Source organism: Rana temporaria, chromosome 3 (assembly GCF_905171775.1).
Source record: "Rana temporaria chromosome 3, aRanTem1.1, whole genome shotgun sequence".
NCBI lineage: Eukaryota > Metazoa > Chordata > Amphibia > Anura > Ranidae > Rana > Rana temporaria.
This window is the reverse complement of record NC_053491.1, coordinates 312,742,199-312,761,896: the sequence shown is the minus strand read 5'-3', so window position 1 is coordinate 312,761,896 and position 19,698 is coordinate 312,742,199. Positions and strand designations below refer to the sequence as shown.

Genomic DNA, 19,698 nt, shown 5'->3' with positions numbered 1-19,698 from the left:
GGTAGGATTTCACAAGGGTTTTAACATATGCTGTGCACAGTGATATTTCAAATGCCATAATGGGGATATCTGCACTTTTCATAATATATATATATATATATATATATATATATATATATAATCTATATATATATATATATATACACACACACACACACACACACACACACACACACACACACACATACATATACACACACCATCACATATCGGGGTGCACACGCATCAACGTGTAGTAGTAGGCAGAAAATGAAAGTCAGGATGAGGCAAAGACAAGGAAAACAAAACAAGTAAAAATAAAAAATCAGAACAAAAAGGTATTTTGTGATCAAAGAGATAAGATTACAGAGAGTGGAGGATTAAATGACAAAAAAAGAAAATTGTAAAAAGTGGCAATTATACATGCTTTAAATTGAAACAGATTACTTTAAGACACTCAAAAGAAAAAAAGTTAATTACCTGTTTCGGGATCAATAACCTGAAAGAAAGTTAAAAATAATATAAATACTTTTTTTGAAAACTTTCAACTTGACAAATAATCCATCACATGGAAGGACATGTTCAAGGAGCATACAAACTATTTGTCTTGCAATACAGAAGTTTTTTGTTGTCCGAGTTTGAAAATGAACAGCACCATACAAAATGTAGAGAACACAGTACTCACCACCTCATCATCAGCCTTTGGTTTCTCAAAATAGCTGTGCTTTCTCTTCTCCTCCTCCCTGTCCCTGTCTCTATCCCGTGGCTTGTCCCTCGCTCTTTCTCGGTCATGGTCATGGTCATGATCTCGATCTCGGTCATGGTCTCGATCATGATCTCGATCCCGGTCATGATCTCGGTCCCGGTCATGATCCCGGTCATGATCTCGATCCCGGTCATGATCTCGGTCATGATCCCGGTCATGATCTCGATCCCGGTCATGATCCCGGTCATGATCTCGATCCCGGTCATGATCTCGATCCCGGTCATGATCTCGATCCCGGTCATGATCTCGATCCCGGTCATGATCTCGATCCCGGTCATGCTCTCGCTCCCTCTCTCTCTCCCGTGGACGTTCTCTGTCTCGGTCCCGCTCCTTCTCCCTGTGTTTTTCTCTCTCCTTCTCGCGAGGTGCTTTAGCTGCAGTTGGAACATAGTCTCCAATATCATCAAAGATGCTGCAAGAGAAAAATAAAAAGTAAATACAAAATCTTTTGTAAGCTCACAAACATTACTCTGTATGAAAACACATCTAGAAACAGTTTTTTTTAATCCAGAGTAAATAATATGGCCTTATTTACAAAAATGTCTGCAAGAAAAAAAAAAAATTGCTCAGAGTAACCTTATACTCCTTTACATTTTGTACACAAATTAGAAGAAAGGTTCTGATTATTGCAACTATTTTTTTTCCACTTTCTTACTTTGTACATGACAAATCCAGTTACACATAAGATATTAGTGTATTTCAGAAAAGGCAGTCAATCAACTCATGGATAAATGCCCCAAGGCATAATAACTTACTTCAAATCTGCTTCTGGAGGCTTCTTTTCATCCAGTTTGCCTGCAAAGATTAAAATGCAAATTAGGTTTATAGCAGACAGGATTATAGTCTAACCCAAGAGGGCTCCAAACAAAGGTTCTTAGAATTCAAAGTAGTATTACAATAATTCTGAAAATGACAACAGGCGAAAACACAAGGCAACCAATCTGCACTTTTCATAATAGATTATATATATATATATATATATATATATATATATATATATATATATATATATATATATATATATATATATATGATGGAGTGTATGGGCTGGGAATGCTCTGTATGAGAGCAAACATAGCGTAACCCAAAGTTCAGAGTTTTTGATTTGATTACATTAAATACTGTACATTATTATTATATTATAATTTATTATTTTGCGTTTCAAACTTTATCATACCCGGGATGTCTACTAGACTTTTGTTTGGACAGATTTAAGCAAGTTATTCCAAAGAATTACAGGCCTACAATATAAAACACCAAATTTCCATGCAAAACAATGTACCGCTTTGAGATGCAAAAATCTGATATAATCATACCGCCAGGAAGGTTAAAGTGGACATCTCTTGGGGTCATGGTGGGGGGAGATTGCAGAAAGGTGTAAATGTAAAAATATGGCTGGGAGCTGCATTTCTAGCTCTTTATATCTGACAGTTTGAGCCTTTTAACACTGTCCATTGAAATATAACCACTTTCACGCTAAAACATTTGGACATATGCAGATTAAATACATTCACAATCCCTATTGAGGTGCATGGGAGTATATACAGCGAGGGGAAAAAATATTTCATCCCCTGCTGATTTTGTACATATGCTTTGGGGGCATTTTTCTCCAGACCTTAATCCCATAGAAAGTATGTGGAGGGCGCTGAAGGTTTAAGTTACCAAACATCAGCCTCGAAACCTTAATGACTAAGAAGAATGGGACAAAATGCCTCCCGAGACGTGTACAAACCTGGTGGCCAACTGCAAGAAAAGTCTGACCTCTGATTACCAAGTCATGTTTTGTCACCAAGTACCAAGTCATGTTTTGTCAAGGGGTCAAATACTTATTTCACTTATTAAAATGAAAATCAATTTATAACTTTTTTTAAATGAGTTTTTCTGGATATTTTTGTTGTTATTCTGTCTCTCGCTGTTAAAACGTACCAATAAAATGATAGACTGATAATTTCTTTGTCAGTGGTCATATATACAAAATTTGAAAAAGGGCATGCGTGCGAAACGCGTTGTCAACCCTCTACACATACTTGTTCACGTGCTACAGGCTATCCCTTGCCTAGGAACACATCAGTGCTTATTGCCGTTCATTACAAAGTTCCCAGTCGGCTTTCAGCCATTTGTCAAGTTGGGAGGCTTCACTGAGGATTGCCATTTCAACTACTTCCACTAAAGAGCAGCAGCGATTCACTTTCCAGAGTGAAGGCGCGCTTTATAGCACACTCCATCCGTTCGGCGGCTGTCTCTCAGCGGGACTGACGTCATTCATCTAGATGGCGTGGAGCTTCCTGGTTTCCCCCTCCGCTGATGTGGCTCTGGATCTCGGGTCCCATGTGTTGGAGGGCCCCCCACATGCCGTTCTGCTTGTCCATAGCGTGAACACCAACTTCAGGTACAGGCAGTTCCCCCTTATCCCATCGTACATCCTGGTTTTGAGATCCCCAACTTGTACCGGGAACTGTTAGCCCCTCCTTGCTCAAGGGATTGCAAGTGACACTACAAGTGTTCAAGTTTTATTATTGGTATTTTTACTTATCTTGGTGTCTATTCAAGACACAATTTTAACTCTCACTGTGGTTGAATAAATGTATCTATTCTCTATCACCACCAAGAGACAGTCTGCATTTTGTTTTCCCTATAGTGCTGGATTATAGTGTATATGTACAAAATCAGCAGGGGATCAAATACCTTTTTCCTCCCTCACTGTAGTATAATCTTACTGTATTTCACTATTTAATTTTTTTACAGTTTCTGTAAAAAAAAAAAAAAAAATTATTAATAGTATGACTCCAATCTTCGCTCTCTTAGTACATATTGCAGCAACTGCTTAACTGCAGGCCATCCTTTGTGCTGTCTGTAGTCATAAACTTAACTTATTTAGGCTGCATTCATATTTGAGAAATGTAGGAGTGTTGCGTTGTTTTTTTTGTTTGTTTTTGGCATGTGCCCTTTCAAGTCTGCACTCCAAAAAAGTGCCAAAGTAGCCCCCGTTCCTTTTTTTGGAGCCAATTTTGACACGTTTTTGTTTGTTTCTTTAGCATGTCTGGGGTGCCATTAAAGTGGTTGGAGCAGCTCCTGCAAACCAAACACTACTAGGGGGGAGTAGGGGGGGTGGGGCCGAGCTGTTCTGTGTGTCTCTATGGATGCACACAGCCTAGCTCAAGAGCAAGGAAGCAGGTACCCCCCTAGGAAGTGGCTTCCTATAGTAAAGAAAAAAAAAAAAAAAGAGGAGGAGTGAAGCACGCAGGCGGGGGATCCCAGAAGAGGAAGTTTGGGGCCACTCTGTGCAATACTATTGCACCGAGCAGGCAAGTATAACATGTTGATTATTAATAAAAAAATATTGTTTACAACCGCTTTAACAACAAATGGCACCCAAACGCGTATTCCAGAATTGCGGGCGAAATTGTGCGATTCTGATACGCTCAGATGTAAACTGTCAAAAATTATTTTAATCTATCCAAAATTTAGCCAACAATAATATACCTAGAGAATAAAAATACTGCAAAATTGTATATTTTAATAGGATCACTAAAGCAATTTTTTTTTTTTTTTAAATAACAAAAACATGTTATACTTACCTCCACTGTGCAGCTAGTTTTGTACAGAGTGGCCCCAAACCTGGTTTTCTGGGGTCCCTCGGCGGCTGTCTCGGCTCCCCCCGCAAGGACTCAACACCTTCATGCAAGCTTGCATGGTGTTGAGTGCTTGCGGGAGCGCTCCCGTGATACAGCTGTCAGCCATAGCCGCTCACTGTATCACTCGGCCCCGCCCCCCCGGCGCGCTGCGTCACTGTATGCGATTGACAGCAGCGCAAGCCAATGGCTGCGCTGCTTTCAATCAACCAACGAATGAGCCGGGAAGACAACCGAGAAGCCTGCTCGTTCACAGCGTGGGACTTTCGAGGGGTCAGGTAAGTAAATCGGGGGGCTGGTATTGTCGGATGTTTTTTCACCTTAATGCATAGAATGCATTAAGGTGAAAAAACATTTACCTTTACAACCCCTTTAAAGATTTAAAATATGTAAATAGATGTCTGAAATAAAGAGAGCAAAGGAACTGAAACCCATTTAAGAATGGAGGAGACTATGGAGCATAACTGTAAACAAACCTTTGTCCTTCTTCTTAAGTTTCTTGTTACGAGTTCCTTGCCTCAGGTAAGACAAGATCTGAGTCAATTTGCTGATGACAATGTCATTAGTTGTGAGAGTTGTTTGAGCCTGAAAAAATGAGAATAATTGTAAAAAGTTTTCAACTCATACTGTTAAACAAGTATAATTAAATCGCAGTATCAGTAATAGTCCATACAACTATAATACTTACAAGTTATCATTTACTGTAGTCCCTTTTGAACAGAACACTAGTCTCAAAACAGGTGGACCTAGGCCATCCTTTCCATTAAAAAAAAAAAAAAATCTACTAAAGTACAATTAAAGATAAACAGTGGTGCTGAGGATAGTAATAACACAAAAACATAAAAAAAAAAAAACACACACCCACAAAGTGTGGTAGAGTGCAAAACTAATAGTCCACGAGTGGAAAAGCTAATAAAAAGACGATAATTCCATCAAACGGAAACTAGCTAGGGTGGATCTGACACCACGTTTCATCCTGCTGTATGACGAAACATGTCAGGACGTGGCTGTACGGCAACCGAAAGTGACAGTCTGTGCGTTTTGACGAGGTGGTCTTTATTATCAGCTTTTCCACTCGTGGACTATTAGTTCTGCACTCTACCACACCTTTTGGGTGTGTTTTTTGCATTGTTATTACTATCCTCAGCGCCACTGTTTACCTTTAATTGTAGTTTGGTAGATTTTGTATTTAATGTTATTTCCTTTCAAAGTGGCTGCTATATCTACAATGTATTGCACTATTAGATTAGCGTTTTCTGTGGCGCAGCGTTTAGATCTTTATTAGTGGCGCATTGTGAGATTTTTGTTTGCCATCCTTTCCATTGCCTATATACTACAGCTAGTAAACTGCCTAGAGTGGCAATTTATTCCGTTACATAGAGATTTAACTACCTGTTGTCCATCATCTTATTAGCAGCAAAATGTATTTAATAGTATCCCAACTGGGGATACTGCCAATGTATATTTCCATTTTGTTCTTTAAAAATTCACACCAATATTCCCCACGACATATACAGCACATAGGGGAAGATTTACTAAAACTGGTGCACACAGAATCTGGTGAAGCTGTGCATAGTAACCAGTCAGCTTCTAGATTTTATTTTCAAAGCCTTATTGAACAAGCTGAAATGAAAAAAAAAAAAAAGAGGATTGGTTAACATGCACAGCTGCACCAGATTATGGGTGCACCAGTATTAGTATTAAAAGTTTAAAACTCCTTTATCTGCCCTAGGCTCAGACAATGTGCAGGCATTTACTTCCATTTTCAAACATGCCCATGAATGAATCACACTTAAAGCGGTTGTAAACCGCATATATAATTTTTTTTTTTAAACCTGCAAGGCAAAAGGCATAATCAGCTAGTATGCACTGCATACTAGCTGATTATGAAATACTTACTTCGGAACGAGGTGTGTAGCACTTACCTGGTCCGCACCGAGCGAGATGTCATCTTGCTCCGGCGTGTCTTCCGGGTATCGCCGCTCCAGCACTGTGATTGGCTGGAGCGGCGATGACGTCACTCGTGCGCGCAGAAGATTTAAACGCGGCAAGGTCCGGCGGCTGCCGGTCCTTTCGCCGTGGATCCCCCCTGCGCATGCGCCGCTGCAATCAGCGGCGCATTGCGAGGGGAATATCCGTACAGGTTTAGGAGATATTCATCATGCATGCAGCCGCTGATGTCAGCAGTATGCGGTGCATACTAGCTCATTATGCCTTTGCCTTACAGGGCTTTTTTTATCCTATTTGTGGGTATACAACCGTCTTAAAGTGGTTGTAAAGGCAGAAGGTTTTTATCCTAATGCATTCTATGCATTAAGACAAAAGGCCTTCTGTGTGCAGCAGCCCCCCTCATCCTTACCTGAGCCCCATCTCTATCCAGCAATGTCCACGAGTGCCTCGGTCGTGCGGGACCCTCCCTCCTGCATGTCTGAGACACAGCAGCGGCACCATTGGCTACAGTCAAACTCAGCTAGCCAATAAGGAGAAAGAGGGGGTGGGACTGGACTGCGGATTCGTGTCTGGATACATGGAGCTGCAGCTCAGCTCGGGTGCCCCCATAGCAAGCTGCTTGCTGTGGGGGCACTCAACAGGAGGGAGGGGCAAGGAGCTCCAGCCAGGAACCTGAGAAGACGAGGATCTGGGCTGCTCTGAAAAACCACTGCACAGAGCAGGCAAGTATGTTTGTCATTTTATTAGAAAAAAAAAAAAAGACTATACAATCACTTTAATACATATCTCCAACCATGGGACTGCCAAGTTTTAGCTTAAACATCTTACCTCCATGGTTGGACAGTCAGCCTTGCTTCGAATGAGTGTGGTTGGAATATCTGTGTCTGCATACTCATCATCTAAATCAACAACATATGCCATCCGACCTGGCAGAAAGAGTTCATTGCGCTCATATGCCTTGCCTTTAAATAGGTTACGGTACACGTTTCGACCTGTTGGCAGAAAAATATGTTTAGCCAAAATAACTTTTTATACAAAAAGCCTTAAATGGAGGCCTTTAAAAAAACAAAAATAAAAAAAATAAAAAATAAAAAAAAAAACTTACCAAGCCGGGTTTTAAATTCAATTTTATGCTCAGGATCCTCATCTTTCCTAGTGGTAAAAAATAAATGTTAGGCTCTAAAGTAAGATCTTATATACAGCACATTTTAACTATAAGAAGAAAAAGGAGCTGCTCTCTCAAAATGATAGTGTTGGTTCAAAAATGTGATTGGAATTTTTTTTCATAATAATGATAAGTCCCAAAACAATGAATCCTGTGACATATATAAAAGTCCTCCAATATCAGGCAAAATCTGAGAACAGTTAACTCAATGATCAAAAAAAAAATTGTAGCAACACAATACAGTATAGCAAAGTCCTCCGTGACTTTTGAAAGACAACGTGAATACACCACCACAGTGTACAAGCTTACCAGCTGCACAAGCTGTTAGAGCTTGTGGCTAATACCCAGCCAGGATCTTTAATCCTCCCAGTATCTCCAATAGCCAGTGAAACCGTGTTCCTGGAAACCATTGATTTATTCAAGCGTCAGCAACTGACAACTTATTACTTCCTTTCTCGGCAGTCTCGTCCACCACTCCAGTTTCATATCCCCCCCCCCCCCCTGACATTTGATTGCAATCCTGTGATCGATAGCATGTCAATGTAGAGCTGGGAGAAGGCTGGTGTCTGGGAAGGTCCCGCCAAGCGATTAAGCTGGTGGGAATAAGATTTTACGTAGGATAAAATATTCTGGAGTTATATTGTTTGTAGGCGCATACTCAAATGCCGGGAAAAGAGGAAACTGGAGTGGTGGACGAGACTGCCAAGAAAGGAAGTAATAAGTTGTCAGGGGCTGGCCGCTGACCACTGAATACATCCATAGTATCCAGGAACGCCCGTTTCACCAGCTATTGGAGATACTGAGAGAATTAAAGGCCGTGGCTAGGTATTAGCCACAAGCTCGAACAGCTTGTGTAGCTGGTAAGATTGCACCCTATGTGGTGGTGAATTCACGTTGTCTCTCAAAAGTCTGGATTTTTTTTTGGTATATATATATTATATATATATATATATATATATATATATATATATATATATACACACATACACACATATACACACACACACACACATATATACACACACACACACATATACATATATATATATACACACACATACACACACACACATATACATATACACACATTATATATATATATATACATATACATATATATATACATATATATATATATATATATATATATATATATATATATATATATATATATATATATATATATATATACACACACATATACACACATTATATGTCACAGGATTCATCGTTTTGGGACTTATAAAAAAAATAAAAAATTCATTCACTTATATTTGTTTGTTAACATATTTGGACCAACAAAACATTTGAGAGTGCAGCTCCTGTTTCTATGTATCTTTATTTGTGTGTATTCCACAGAGTTGCAGCTAGGGTCACTGGGTTTGTAAATTGTAAAGTCTTGTTTATTTCCCCCTATAAAAATAACAAACTTACAAACTCTGTTGCAGTGGATTTGCACAGAGCAGCCTGGATCCTCTTCTTGGGTCCCTCTTCTGTGATCCTGGCCCCTCCCTTCTGATCAGTGCCCCCACAGCAAACAGCTTGCTATGGGGGGAACCCAAGCCACATCACAGCTCCCTGGTGTCCATTCAGACACTGAGCCCAACCCAGCCCCCTCCGATTGGCTAGCTGACTTTGATTGACAACAGCCTCAGCCAATGACACTCATGGACAACACTGGACAGAGAGGGACCTCAGGTAAGTGTTGGGGGTTGAGGGGGGCTGCTGCGCACAGAAGGCTTTTTATTTGAATGCAGAGAATGTATTAAGATAAAAAATCCTTCTGCCTTTACAACCCCTTTAAAGCCTGTAGGGGTAGAGTAATTTCCATCTAGAAGTACAACTTTTAACCTTTAATTGAATAATACAAAGACTTTCAGTATATCACATAAAGTGCGACCCAATCTGTGTGTCAGGATGTTTGGAATCATGACTGGCTGTGTATAGTTTTCTCAAGCAAATTTGTAATCTTTTGCAAGTTTCTCACTTGTTGCAGACTAATAACACTGTGGGGGAGATTTACTAAAACTGGAGCACTCAGAATCTGGTGCACGGTAGCGAATCAGCTTCTAACTTCAGCTTGTTTAATTAAGCCATGACAATAAATCCTGGAAGCTGATTGGTTTCTGTACAGAGCTGCACCGGATTTTGCATGCTCTAGTTTTAATAAATCAACCCCCAAGTTTGTCTTTCAATTAGTAACAGTGTTGTCATCCTGCCACCCCTAGGCTGCCTAATAAGTAATCCAACAGCAAGCTAAAGAAGCACTCCGTATTCCCTCTATTTTACATTTGTTAAATTCCTCCCACAAAAGAGTATGCCATTGAAAAGGAGTCAGTCTCTCTAAATGCAATGTGTGAGCAATCAATTTGGTTAACGGAACACACCATTGGGCAAGCATTCTTTAAGTCAACTAGTGGAGCAGGGTGACAGGGCTGCATTGTGTAGACTTTTTTTCAAAATCATTATAGACCGCAGTCGCCAACCGAAACAAAATAATGAGACAGAAAAGTATACAACCAAAAATAAAACATGAATTTTTGGGTGAACAAATTGGCCGCTGTCAACAACAAGCACCACTCAGGCAACCGTGAAAAACTCAAAGCATTAGCCAGGTATGTATATGCATTGTGTCAATTAACTCAAGGCTTGGTTTAAGAGACATGAAAAAAAAAAATAGGATTTTTGTACTCACTGTAAAATCCATTTCTCTGAGTTCATGGACGGACACAGCAGCAATTGACCTTAGGGTTATCTACCTTCCTTTCAGGAGATTACAGGCAGAAAAAACAGCACTTCAAGTGTTAAAACACTTCTCAGTATAGCACCTCCCAGGGGGCGGGTCCCCCGGGTACATCCCTCTCTCTGCATCATGCAGTCCCAGTTTGTAACAAGCAGTACAAACAAAGGAGGGGAGGGTGCTGTGTCCGTCCATGAACTCAGAGAAATGGATTTTACGGCGAGTACAAAAATCCTATTTTCTCTTCCGTTCAGGGACGGACACAGCAGCAATTGACCTTAGGGACGTCCCCAAGCAGTGTCAAAAAATGTCAAGGACGCCAGAAAATCCCCCTGATGGAGCGCCGCCACTACTGAGCGAAATCGACTCTATCCTGAACTTTTGCTTTTTGACAAAACAATTGAGGGCCTTGAGGTCCAGGATTGGCCGGACCCCTTCCTTCTTGGGGACTACAAACACATTGGAGTAAAACCCCTGGAACCGTTCCGCTGAGGGAACCGGTACAATCACTCCCCTGACCAGCATGTCCTGAACAGCCCCTGACAGGGCCACCCGGCGTTCCGGAGGAAGCTGGAGGTTGGAAGGAAAAAATCTGTTTGATGGACAAGAGAGAAACTCTATCTTGTGCCCAGAAGAAACTACCTCGGAAACCCATCGGTCGGAAAGAAGAGACCTCTACCGAGCCACGAATTTGCGAAGCCGGCCCCCCACCCGAGATATGGGCGGGGGCAGACCTTCATGTAGAAGCAGGCTTGTCCGCAGGCTTGTTGGGCTTGCGGTACCAGGTGCGCTTTTTTCCTTCAGCGGGCGCCTTAGCACCCTGGAAACGTTTCCCTGCCGCACCAGGATTGGTTGCTGCATTGCTGAATCTTTTCTAAGACAGCTGACAAGAGTCACTTTTTGTGTAGAAACTACTTTAATTTTACAGACACACAATGAACATATTTATTTCATAAAACCAAAACCATTAAAGCCACTCACTTGGTTTCTTTTTGAGGCTTTTCCATCAAATCCTCCTCCTCTTTTTCCTTGTTGGTAATTTCAGCACGGACCTGAAAAAGCATGAATATAAATATTTTACTGAAGGTTACAAAAACATAATTAAAAAATAATACAAATGAAATCATTTAAAACATGAAATTATAGCCTTAAATAAATGAAAGAACAAAGTGGAACCGCTCTAGAAATTGTGAACAACATTTTCAAAGCACTCCGATGAGAAAATTATTCTAAATAAAACCTAGAACTGGTATTGTTGGAAATTAAGTTACATTTTTTTCCCTTTGTTTTTTTAATGAGGTTTTATACAGGCACATGTGCAATGTTTCCTGTACTTGGCTCACTTTTAGCTCATCACTCCAATTAGTGGTGTTCACATTCAAATCTACATACAGTAGAACAGTTTACTTCACCATTTTTTCTAAAAGACACACTAAATGTTATTTTTCCCAACAAACTTCCAGGTACAAGCATAAACTGTCAATCCTGTTGTCCTCATGTATAAAAACATTAAGTGTTGTGATTAGTACTTTACACAGACTCTACTATTCTGATATTGTATAACACCCCATACATACATGTTTGTAACTTTGCACTGCCTACGACTTCCAAACTGAAGCTACCCTGTTCAATATCTAAAAATGTGGTACTGGACAGCATTACATGAAAGTTTAGAACTCAAACCACCTCTTAACTCCATCCCTACTTACTGATGTGTACCATTGGCACAAATGGTTCCTACAACCTGTCAGTACAAACACCAATTCATACATGTGTCCTTTAGAGGCAGCTCATTGCAATTAGGATCAGTGTTACCTTTTGCAGCAGGGCAAAATCCAGACCTTTCACCAAGTGAGTGTGCTCCATGTCACCACCCAAGAACTTGGACTCCTGGATCAACTGGCGCCTCTTTTCTGCTGCGGATTTGTCACTGAATAGAAGAGAAAACAGTGTTAACCAACTTATCTTTTAACATTTAGAAACTCTTTCACTTTGCCCATTCAACTCAGTTACTGATTCTCTTGAAAGAAGAGCCCTCCACCCACTTATATTTGTCTTCCCGGCACTTGACACATTTTTGGGACCATTGGCATACTATAAAAATGCACAGATTACTGTGTAAATGTCACTGGCAAGGAAGGGGTTAACACTTAGGGTGATCAAAGGGTTAACTTGTGTTCCAACTGAAGGGGGGATGGGACTTACTAGGAGAGATGACAGATCGTGGTTCCCAGCTTGTAGGAACTCACGATCTGCATCTTCTCTCCTCACAGAACAGGGATGTGTGTGTTTATATACACACACACACACACACGTCCCTGATCTTCTCGTGCCCGCGATCGCTCGTGGCCGGCAGTCATCGCGAGCCTGGCTGCGTTCCAATTGGGATCAGCGGCTTGCAAATAGTTAACACAGTTGCTGGCTGAGATATTGGATTATTCCAACAAACACTAGCTGCTCGCGAGACTCTGATTATGAAATTTAGCTTTTTAAATTAAAATACAAAAACTAAAAGTATATGGTTCGGATTCTGAACAAATTTTCTTTCAAAAATCGTAACTAAGTATTTGTTTCATTTTGCACCATTCGTGGGCTGCAGCAACGGCCGTATTTCATACGGCCATCAAATTTGAGCGAATTTGGAAGGTTTTGGAAAAACAAACCAATGTCTAACCGATGGGAGAATCATGTGAGAAAAATCATCGGAAAAAATGCACTTGAGCTGTGACCTGGAAAGAAAATAAGATTCTTGGCTACAAAATGTATTTTCTGTAGCAACAGGAGGTGAAATTGAAGGCATGGTTGTTTACATTTCTAAATCAATGGCGGCACCAACGGATTACAAAATTTCTGATTTTCTAAAACAAAATTAGTTCAGAATTTGACCCATGTATTACATAGCTGTACTGCAGCAAAACCACGCTGCTTTTGAATCCACTCAGAGAATGTACTTCAATACACTTGTGTCTATCCAGCAGTGAATTACCCGCTGTATGGACTTACTTTTCTAAAACATGCTGCTACTTCAGATTAGCAGGTTTCATTTTATTGATTTCGAAGTACTCGTAAAGCAAAGGAACTTCACATTCATTCAAAAATAAAATGTTAAAACTGTTCTAAGCAACTTACGCTTCTGCTGTTGGGCCTACTGCTCGGTAGTTGGCTGTGGTGCTGATAAGTTCTGTTTCTTCGTAGTCCTTATTGACGCCATCACGTCGTTCCTTGGCTCTGTCTCTGTATTTCTCTGCCAGCTCCCTCTCCCGCTCAATCTCCTGCTGTCGCAACTTTGCATAGTAGCTGCACATAAGAGAACAGAAATGTCAGAGCTGCATGAAACTAAATTACTGCCTGCATCCACAAGAGGAACAAAATTATCCCTCAGAACACTTCACATTAATACCACTTATATTTGTCTCCACTCTTCATTATAGTTCACAATATTGCTGGGAGGTATTATCAGTACATTCATATATCTTATAGAAAGTCAAACACTAAAAATGTTGATCCCCACCTGTACTCAAAGAATGGGATAGGGGAATAAAGGAACAACATTTACTTTACCGCACTTATTTTACATTGCACCACGATAGAGATAGAGATTATATATATATATTTATTTATTTATTTATTATTATGCACACACATACACGTTGTAAACAAGAAGGGAATTTATAATAATGTCCCCCTTTCCCTTTATTATAAATATTTACAGACAAAAAAAGTCCTATGGTGTATGCATAGTCTGTAATGTTCCTAATTATAATATAATAAACAAAGGATATAAATTTATGAGTTTAAATGCCTCCATACAGAATACAAAATGAAGACAGCAAAGCCTATATACAGAATAGACTTACATCTAAAATGACAATATAGTTCCAAACAAAATGTGGAACACAAGAGTTTAATTGCTTTTCTCACTACATCAGCATTGCAAATATACCTTTTTACATAGAGTGTATTAAGTTATAATACATAAGACAATTATATAATGTTGCTGCCACCTAACAAGTACCAAAATACTGTTTTTTTCTATCTGAGTTACCTTTTTTTCTTTCTTCTGCGGGCAGCTGGATCTTCATCCTCATTATATTCACGTGGCATTCTAAAAATGATAACACATACTGACAGGTTAACACTAGTTAAACAGCATACAGAGTCTTAAAATATCTACTCTTCGAGCAAGTTCACATTAAAATAGGTAGCTTGTGACCTTTCACAGCTAAGAAAATGCTTACTCATGATGGCGAGATTTTGTTGGGGGCGCTGAAGATGGAGTAGAACGAGGGGTCATAAGAAGTTTACGGAAGTCTTCATTTGTAAGTTTTGACCTACAAGAAACAAAAGATTATGTAAAAAAACAAACAAACACATAGGACACAAAAACACAGGAATTTTATGTTGGTTAAACCTCTCTTTTTTTTGACAAACCAGGGAATAGTGGGATAAGACTGCAAAGAACACTTTAAGAGCCCTTTCACACTGAGCTGTGCCGGGCATTAGCAGTAAAGCATGGCTTTTTGGCCACTAGCTGTCTTAGAAAGGGTTAAATGCGCCCCAAAAAACGCCACTGCCGAAGCGCTTTGCAGGCTTTTTGGCAGCAGTGCCCATTTATTTCGATGAGCAGGGGCGGTGGACGAGCGGTGTATACACCGCTCCAAAGATGCTGCTTGCAGGACTTTTTCTAATGTCCTGCAAGCGCACCGCTCCAGTGTGAAAGCACTCAGGCTCTCACACTGGGGCTGCAGGGGAGGCGTTTTTTTAGGCGCTATTTTTAGCCCTTTAGCGCCTCAAAAATGCCTCAGTGTGAAAGGGGTCTAAAGTTCACTAACATTTACTGCATGTGATAACTTGATCAAGTAACTCATTTGCATACATTCGGTGGGCGACGTGATCGACAATGGATTTGAAGCCCCGCCCCAAATTCCTAGCCCCCCCCCCCCACTTTAGTGACCCGCCAGGCTACATTTTTTTAGATAAGGGTCTGGTATGGACAGCCGATGAGTCATCCGTTGTTAAGGAGGTGGCAGCCAGCTTCCTGGCAATCTCCTTAGCGACCAGTTTAATGCAGTAAATTACTGCAATAAATACATTGAACAAATACGGCATTTGGTATTTAACGCAAAATTCTCAGTGAATTGAACTTTCCCAACTGATTTACCGCATTTTATTTGCGGTTATTCAAACTCTTAGTGTATGAACCCCAGAGTGGTAAAATCAGCCATACCATTCCACATATTTTACCCAGCATTCCTAACCACAGAGAAGCACATCTCAAAATGGTTGTAAAACTTTCTTTTTATTCCCCTCTGTATCTCTCCTTGTGATGCCTGTAAGAAATGGGGGTGGTGGGGGGGGGGCAGTCATTACCAGGTCAGGAAGGCACAGACAATACAAACATTGTCCCTAGTTCTAACCCTTTCCCCTCTATTGAAAAAGGTGTTTTTGTCTGTTTACCTATTGAACTGATTTTCCATAGTTTTCGGTCTTAAAAAAGAAGTATGGTATATCCTCCATTATACTTACCTAGGTGGATCCTGTATCTGTCCCCCAGCACCTCTATACCGATAATTGAGCTATGGAACATCGCCGATGGCTCGGTTCTCACAGCTCCCCGTTTCAGGATCTCAGCAGCTGGAGACAAGTGTCAGTCCAGGCACCTGGTGGATCGGGTTCTTATTGCCGTGATGACGCTGTGCCTGGGCTGATATCCATGACATCAGCAGGGAGCTGACTTCAGTCCGCTCTCTGCGGAAAACGGGTCACAGGAGTGCAAAACGAATTGCACTCCTGTGACCCATAGGAGAAGCCCAACTAAATGAGCCCAGGCTGGACTTCTCCTTTAACCGAGAATGTGGAATGAAATCTTTCCAATAGTGAAATAAATGGCAAAAAACTGAGAGGCTTTAAATCCCTTCTCCCACACTTTCTAAAATAAAAAGTATTGCCTGGAATATGGCTTTTAGGTAGCATAATGAGGCCATAGACCAAACTGAGTGTATCACTCTGTCAAGCCTAAATTCTGTGACATTGTGAAATCAGGTTATACTGTATAGTCGATATAACCCAACACTCTGCTCACATGGCAATGTATGGTTCCTTTAGATTCATACTGAACGCGAGACACACTGCAGTATTAAGTTATATACTATCTCAAGATTTCTTGGCAAACTGACTATTGGCATCAGAAGACTGTCCAGCACTGGAATAAGCATTAATGAAGACAAATCACCCTATGCTTGGTGTAATACTTACTGGAATGAATGCAAATCTTCCACCTCATGGCCATCAGGAGCCAGAGGATTGGAGAACAGCTCACCTAGAATTTTAGGAAAGAAAGGTAGTCATTAAATATACAGTAGTAAAAAAGGGACTACATGCATACATCCTTATTAAAATAAACATCTCCTACAGAAAGAGACCTTGCCCCTGCAGGGAGGATCACCACAGAGACCTATAAAGCTTTTATAAATATTTATTTTGAATATACACAAGAAAAAATATTAAAAAACATTTATTTCTGTGGACAGTTTGTAAATGTATATTGACACAGGCCAGCTTTATGTTCTTATTAGATGAGCTGACTATTCACAATAACAGGTTCACGTAAGCAATAGGTGCACTATATAAAGTTTATACCTTTTGTCTCAGTATCCTGCTGGCTCAACTTATAAAAAGAGGTGAGGTGGAACACAAGACACTCTTTCTTGCTCTCCACACAGTAGTGGTCAGTGTATGATTGGCCAATCGCCAGTCTCAACTGCTGAGGTGTGGGGTGCATACATAACCTTGAGCATGTTTTAAGTGGTTCTAAACCCTGAACGTTTTTTTATCTACATGCATTCTACGCATGAGGGTAACAAACCTTCAGTATGCAGCTCCACCCTCATACCCCTGATACTTACCTAAACCTGATCTCATTCCAGCGATGTGCATGAGAGCTTTGACTATCCCGGGTCTCTCTCTCCTCAATGGCTGAGATTCAGCAGCAGGGGCCATTGGCTCCCACTGCTGTCAATCATAGCCAGTGAGAAGAGAGCAGGAGGTGGGGCTGAGCCATGCTCTCGGTGTCTAATGTACACAAAGAGAGGGGGGCACAGGAGCAAGCGGCTTGCTATGTGGGCATTTAGCAGACCAAAATGCTTACTGGGGACCCAAGAAGAGGCAAGTAAGTATAACATGTTTGTTTTTTTGTTTTGTTTTTAAAAGCATGAGACTTTACAAGGACAGCAGATTGCAATGGAGAACAAGGAGCATGTATGTAAAGGTTGCCATGAAGTGACTTTGTTAAGTTATAAAAAAATACAGGATTAACATTAAAGATATATATATATACACACACACACACACACACATATACACACACACACACACACACACACACACACACACACACACACACACACACATATACATACAGTACAGACCAAAAGTTTGGAATTATACATCACAAAAAAGTGTGAAACAACTGTGTAGGTTTACCTTTACAGAAAAATCTGTATGGTGAACTTACACAGGACCCCCTCCTTATCTCCCCCCAGTCCCGCTGACTTGGAGCACGGGGATCACCTGTTCCGACACCTCATATAGCCGACCGCCTCACCGGTCCGGGGCTTAGAAATTCTCTTGGCCTAATCTACAAAACGTATCTAGTCAGGAGGTACTTTTAGGAGCATTCTAATTGGTCGACGTTGACCAATCAGAACCTGCGTAGCCCATCCTGCCAGACTGGTAAAACAGCAGAACGGACGATTGTCGCTCTCCAGGTTAGCTGGACCGGGTGCGATAGGGAGGAGGCGCAGTGTAAGTTCACCTTACAGATTTTCTGTAAAGGTGAACTTACACTTGAAAAGAGAACCTGTCACTTAAAAATCAACACATTGGGGACTTTTTGTCACTTATGTGATAAAAAAAAAAGTTAAAGCGGCGTTCCACTCATTTAAAAGTCAGCAGCTACAAAAAGTGTAGCTGCTGACTTTTAAAAATCAGACACTCACCTGTCCTACGGTCCAGCGATGCGGGCACATGAAGCCTCGCTCTTCTCTCCCTCCTCGCACTGCGCATGTGCGAGTCACGCTGCGAATAGCCAGGCAGGCAATCTTCTGGGACATGTCACATAAGATCGCCGGGAGGGGGGAGGTGATCTCTTTTCCGGCGACTGGGAAGAAAGTGGGAGCTGGGTGCCTGTAAAAACAGGGTACCAGCTCCCTCCCAAAACAATAACATTTCACTTAAAGCGGAAGTTCCATTTTTGGGTTTAGTTTTTTTGCAAAAAAAATAATGTTGCGCCCAAACACATAAAATCACTCCTCCCAAAAAAATTGACGCCCCACATATACACACGTAGGATCATCAACGCATACCTTGGAGGCGCCTACGCGGCAAAACGTTGATTGCGATACACGTTACGTATCGCTGCGAACACCGGAGTGAGAGCAATAATTCATAACACTAACCCGGGGCCTCGTGTACTGAAAGTTTGTCGCCATTTCACAGGCGCACGCAAATTTATGGTTTGGCATGTTGGATATCTAATTACTTGGTGCAACCTCATCTTTTATATTTTACCCAAAATTGGGTTGTTTATTGCATTTTCTACACCCTTGCGGTGATATCAAGTGACATAAAAATTTGAAACTACTAACAACTTCTTCTCTAGGGTGTCTGCTTTCAGTATATATATATATATATATAATATATAATATGTTTGGGGGTTTTATGCAATCTTCAGGCTTAAAGCGGAGTTCCGCCTGCTCCTTTAAAAATGAAAAGGTCAGCAGCTACACATACTGCGGCTGCAGACTTTTAACATTAGGACACTTACCTGTCCTGGAGGCCAGCGATGTCGGCACCGCAGCTGATGTTTACATCGGCTGGTCGGGTGCTGCTGCCGCCATTGAGGATAAAGGAACCTGGTAGTGTAGCCTTTCGGCTTCACGGCCAGGACCCTACCGTAGCCCGGTCTCTGGGAAGTGGGACAGGGTACCTGTAAAAAACAGGTACACACTCCCACCTAAAAAGGTGCCAAATGGGGTACCAGAGGGGGGAGGAATCAGATAATTCCACTTTTGGGTGGAACTCGGCTTTAAAAAAATAAATAAACTTGTGTGTAACAAAATGCAAAAACGGAGAAAGCAGAGGACTGAAGAAAAGGAAGGTAAAGCTTTGCATATGATGTATTTCTATGCACACACTCCCCTTATACATAGGGCAGCAAAACACTGTATGGGGACCTCGTCCGTCCCCTACACCCTCCAGTCACACTACCGCCCCGTTCAATAACAATATATATCATATTTTCTACTTACTCTCCCTCTCAGGCATCTTTGCAGTCGTATCAACAAGAAACCGGAAACAGGAAATACTACAGCGCTCCCATAATTCCCCGAACACCAACACGCTCAGCCTACGAGCATGTGACCTGCACGAGTCTTCCTATTGGACCAATCAGTGAAGGGGGGTGTAC

At 41.1% G+C, this 19,698-nt stretch overlaps 1 protein-coding gene across 2 annotated transcripts in view; it reads right to left on the bottom strand.

Annotated features, from left to right (window-relative positions):
* Positions 1-19,646, bottom strand: part of IK (IK cytokine) — a 41,842-nt gene extending 22,196 nt beyond the window's left edge. Inside the window, exons 1-14 of one of the 2 annotated variants that reach the window (XM_040344814.1) lie at positions 19,541-19,646; positions 16,488-16,551; positions 14,471-14,563; positions 14,278-14,337; positions 13,362-13,529; positions 12,048-12,162; positions 11,214-11,284; positions 7,433-7,479; positions 7,156-7,319; positions 4,854-4,962; positions 1,501-1,540; positions 1,019-1,157; positions 665-976; positions 460-478 (exon numbers count right to left, since the gene is read on the bottom strand). In XM_040344814.1, coding sequence (XP_040200748.1) covers positions 460-478; positions 665-976; positions 1,019-1,157; positions 1,501-1,540; positions 4,854-4,962; positions 7,156-7,319; positions 7,433-7,479; positions 11,214-11,284; positions 12,048-12,162; positions 13,362-13,529; positions 14,278-14,337; positions 14,471-14,563; positions 16,488-16,551; positions 19,541-19,556 — 1,417 coding nt within the window. In that variant the 5' untranslated portion in view covers positions 19,557-19,646. The remainder of the gene's footprint in view (positions 1-459; positions 479-664; positions 977-1,018; positions 1,158-1,500; positions 1,541-4,853; positions 4,963-7,155; positions 7,320-7,432; positions 7,480-11,213; positions 11,285-12,047; positions 12,163-13,361; positions 13,530-14,277; positions 14,338-14,470; positions 14,564-16,487; positions 16,552-19,540) is intronic. The other variant, XM_040344815.1, reaches the window with a different exon arrangement.
* Positions 19,647-19,698: the final 52 nt, after the last annotated feature.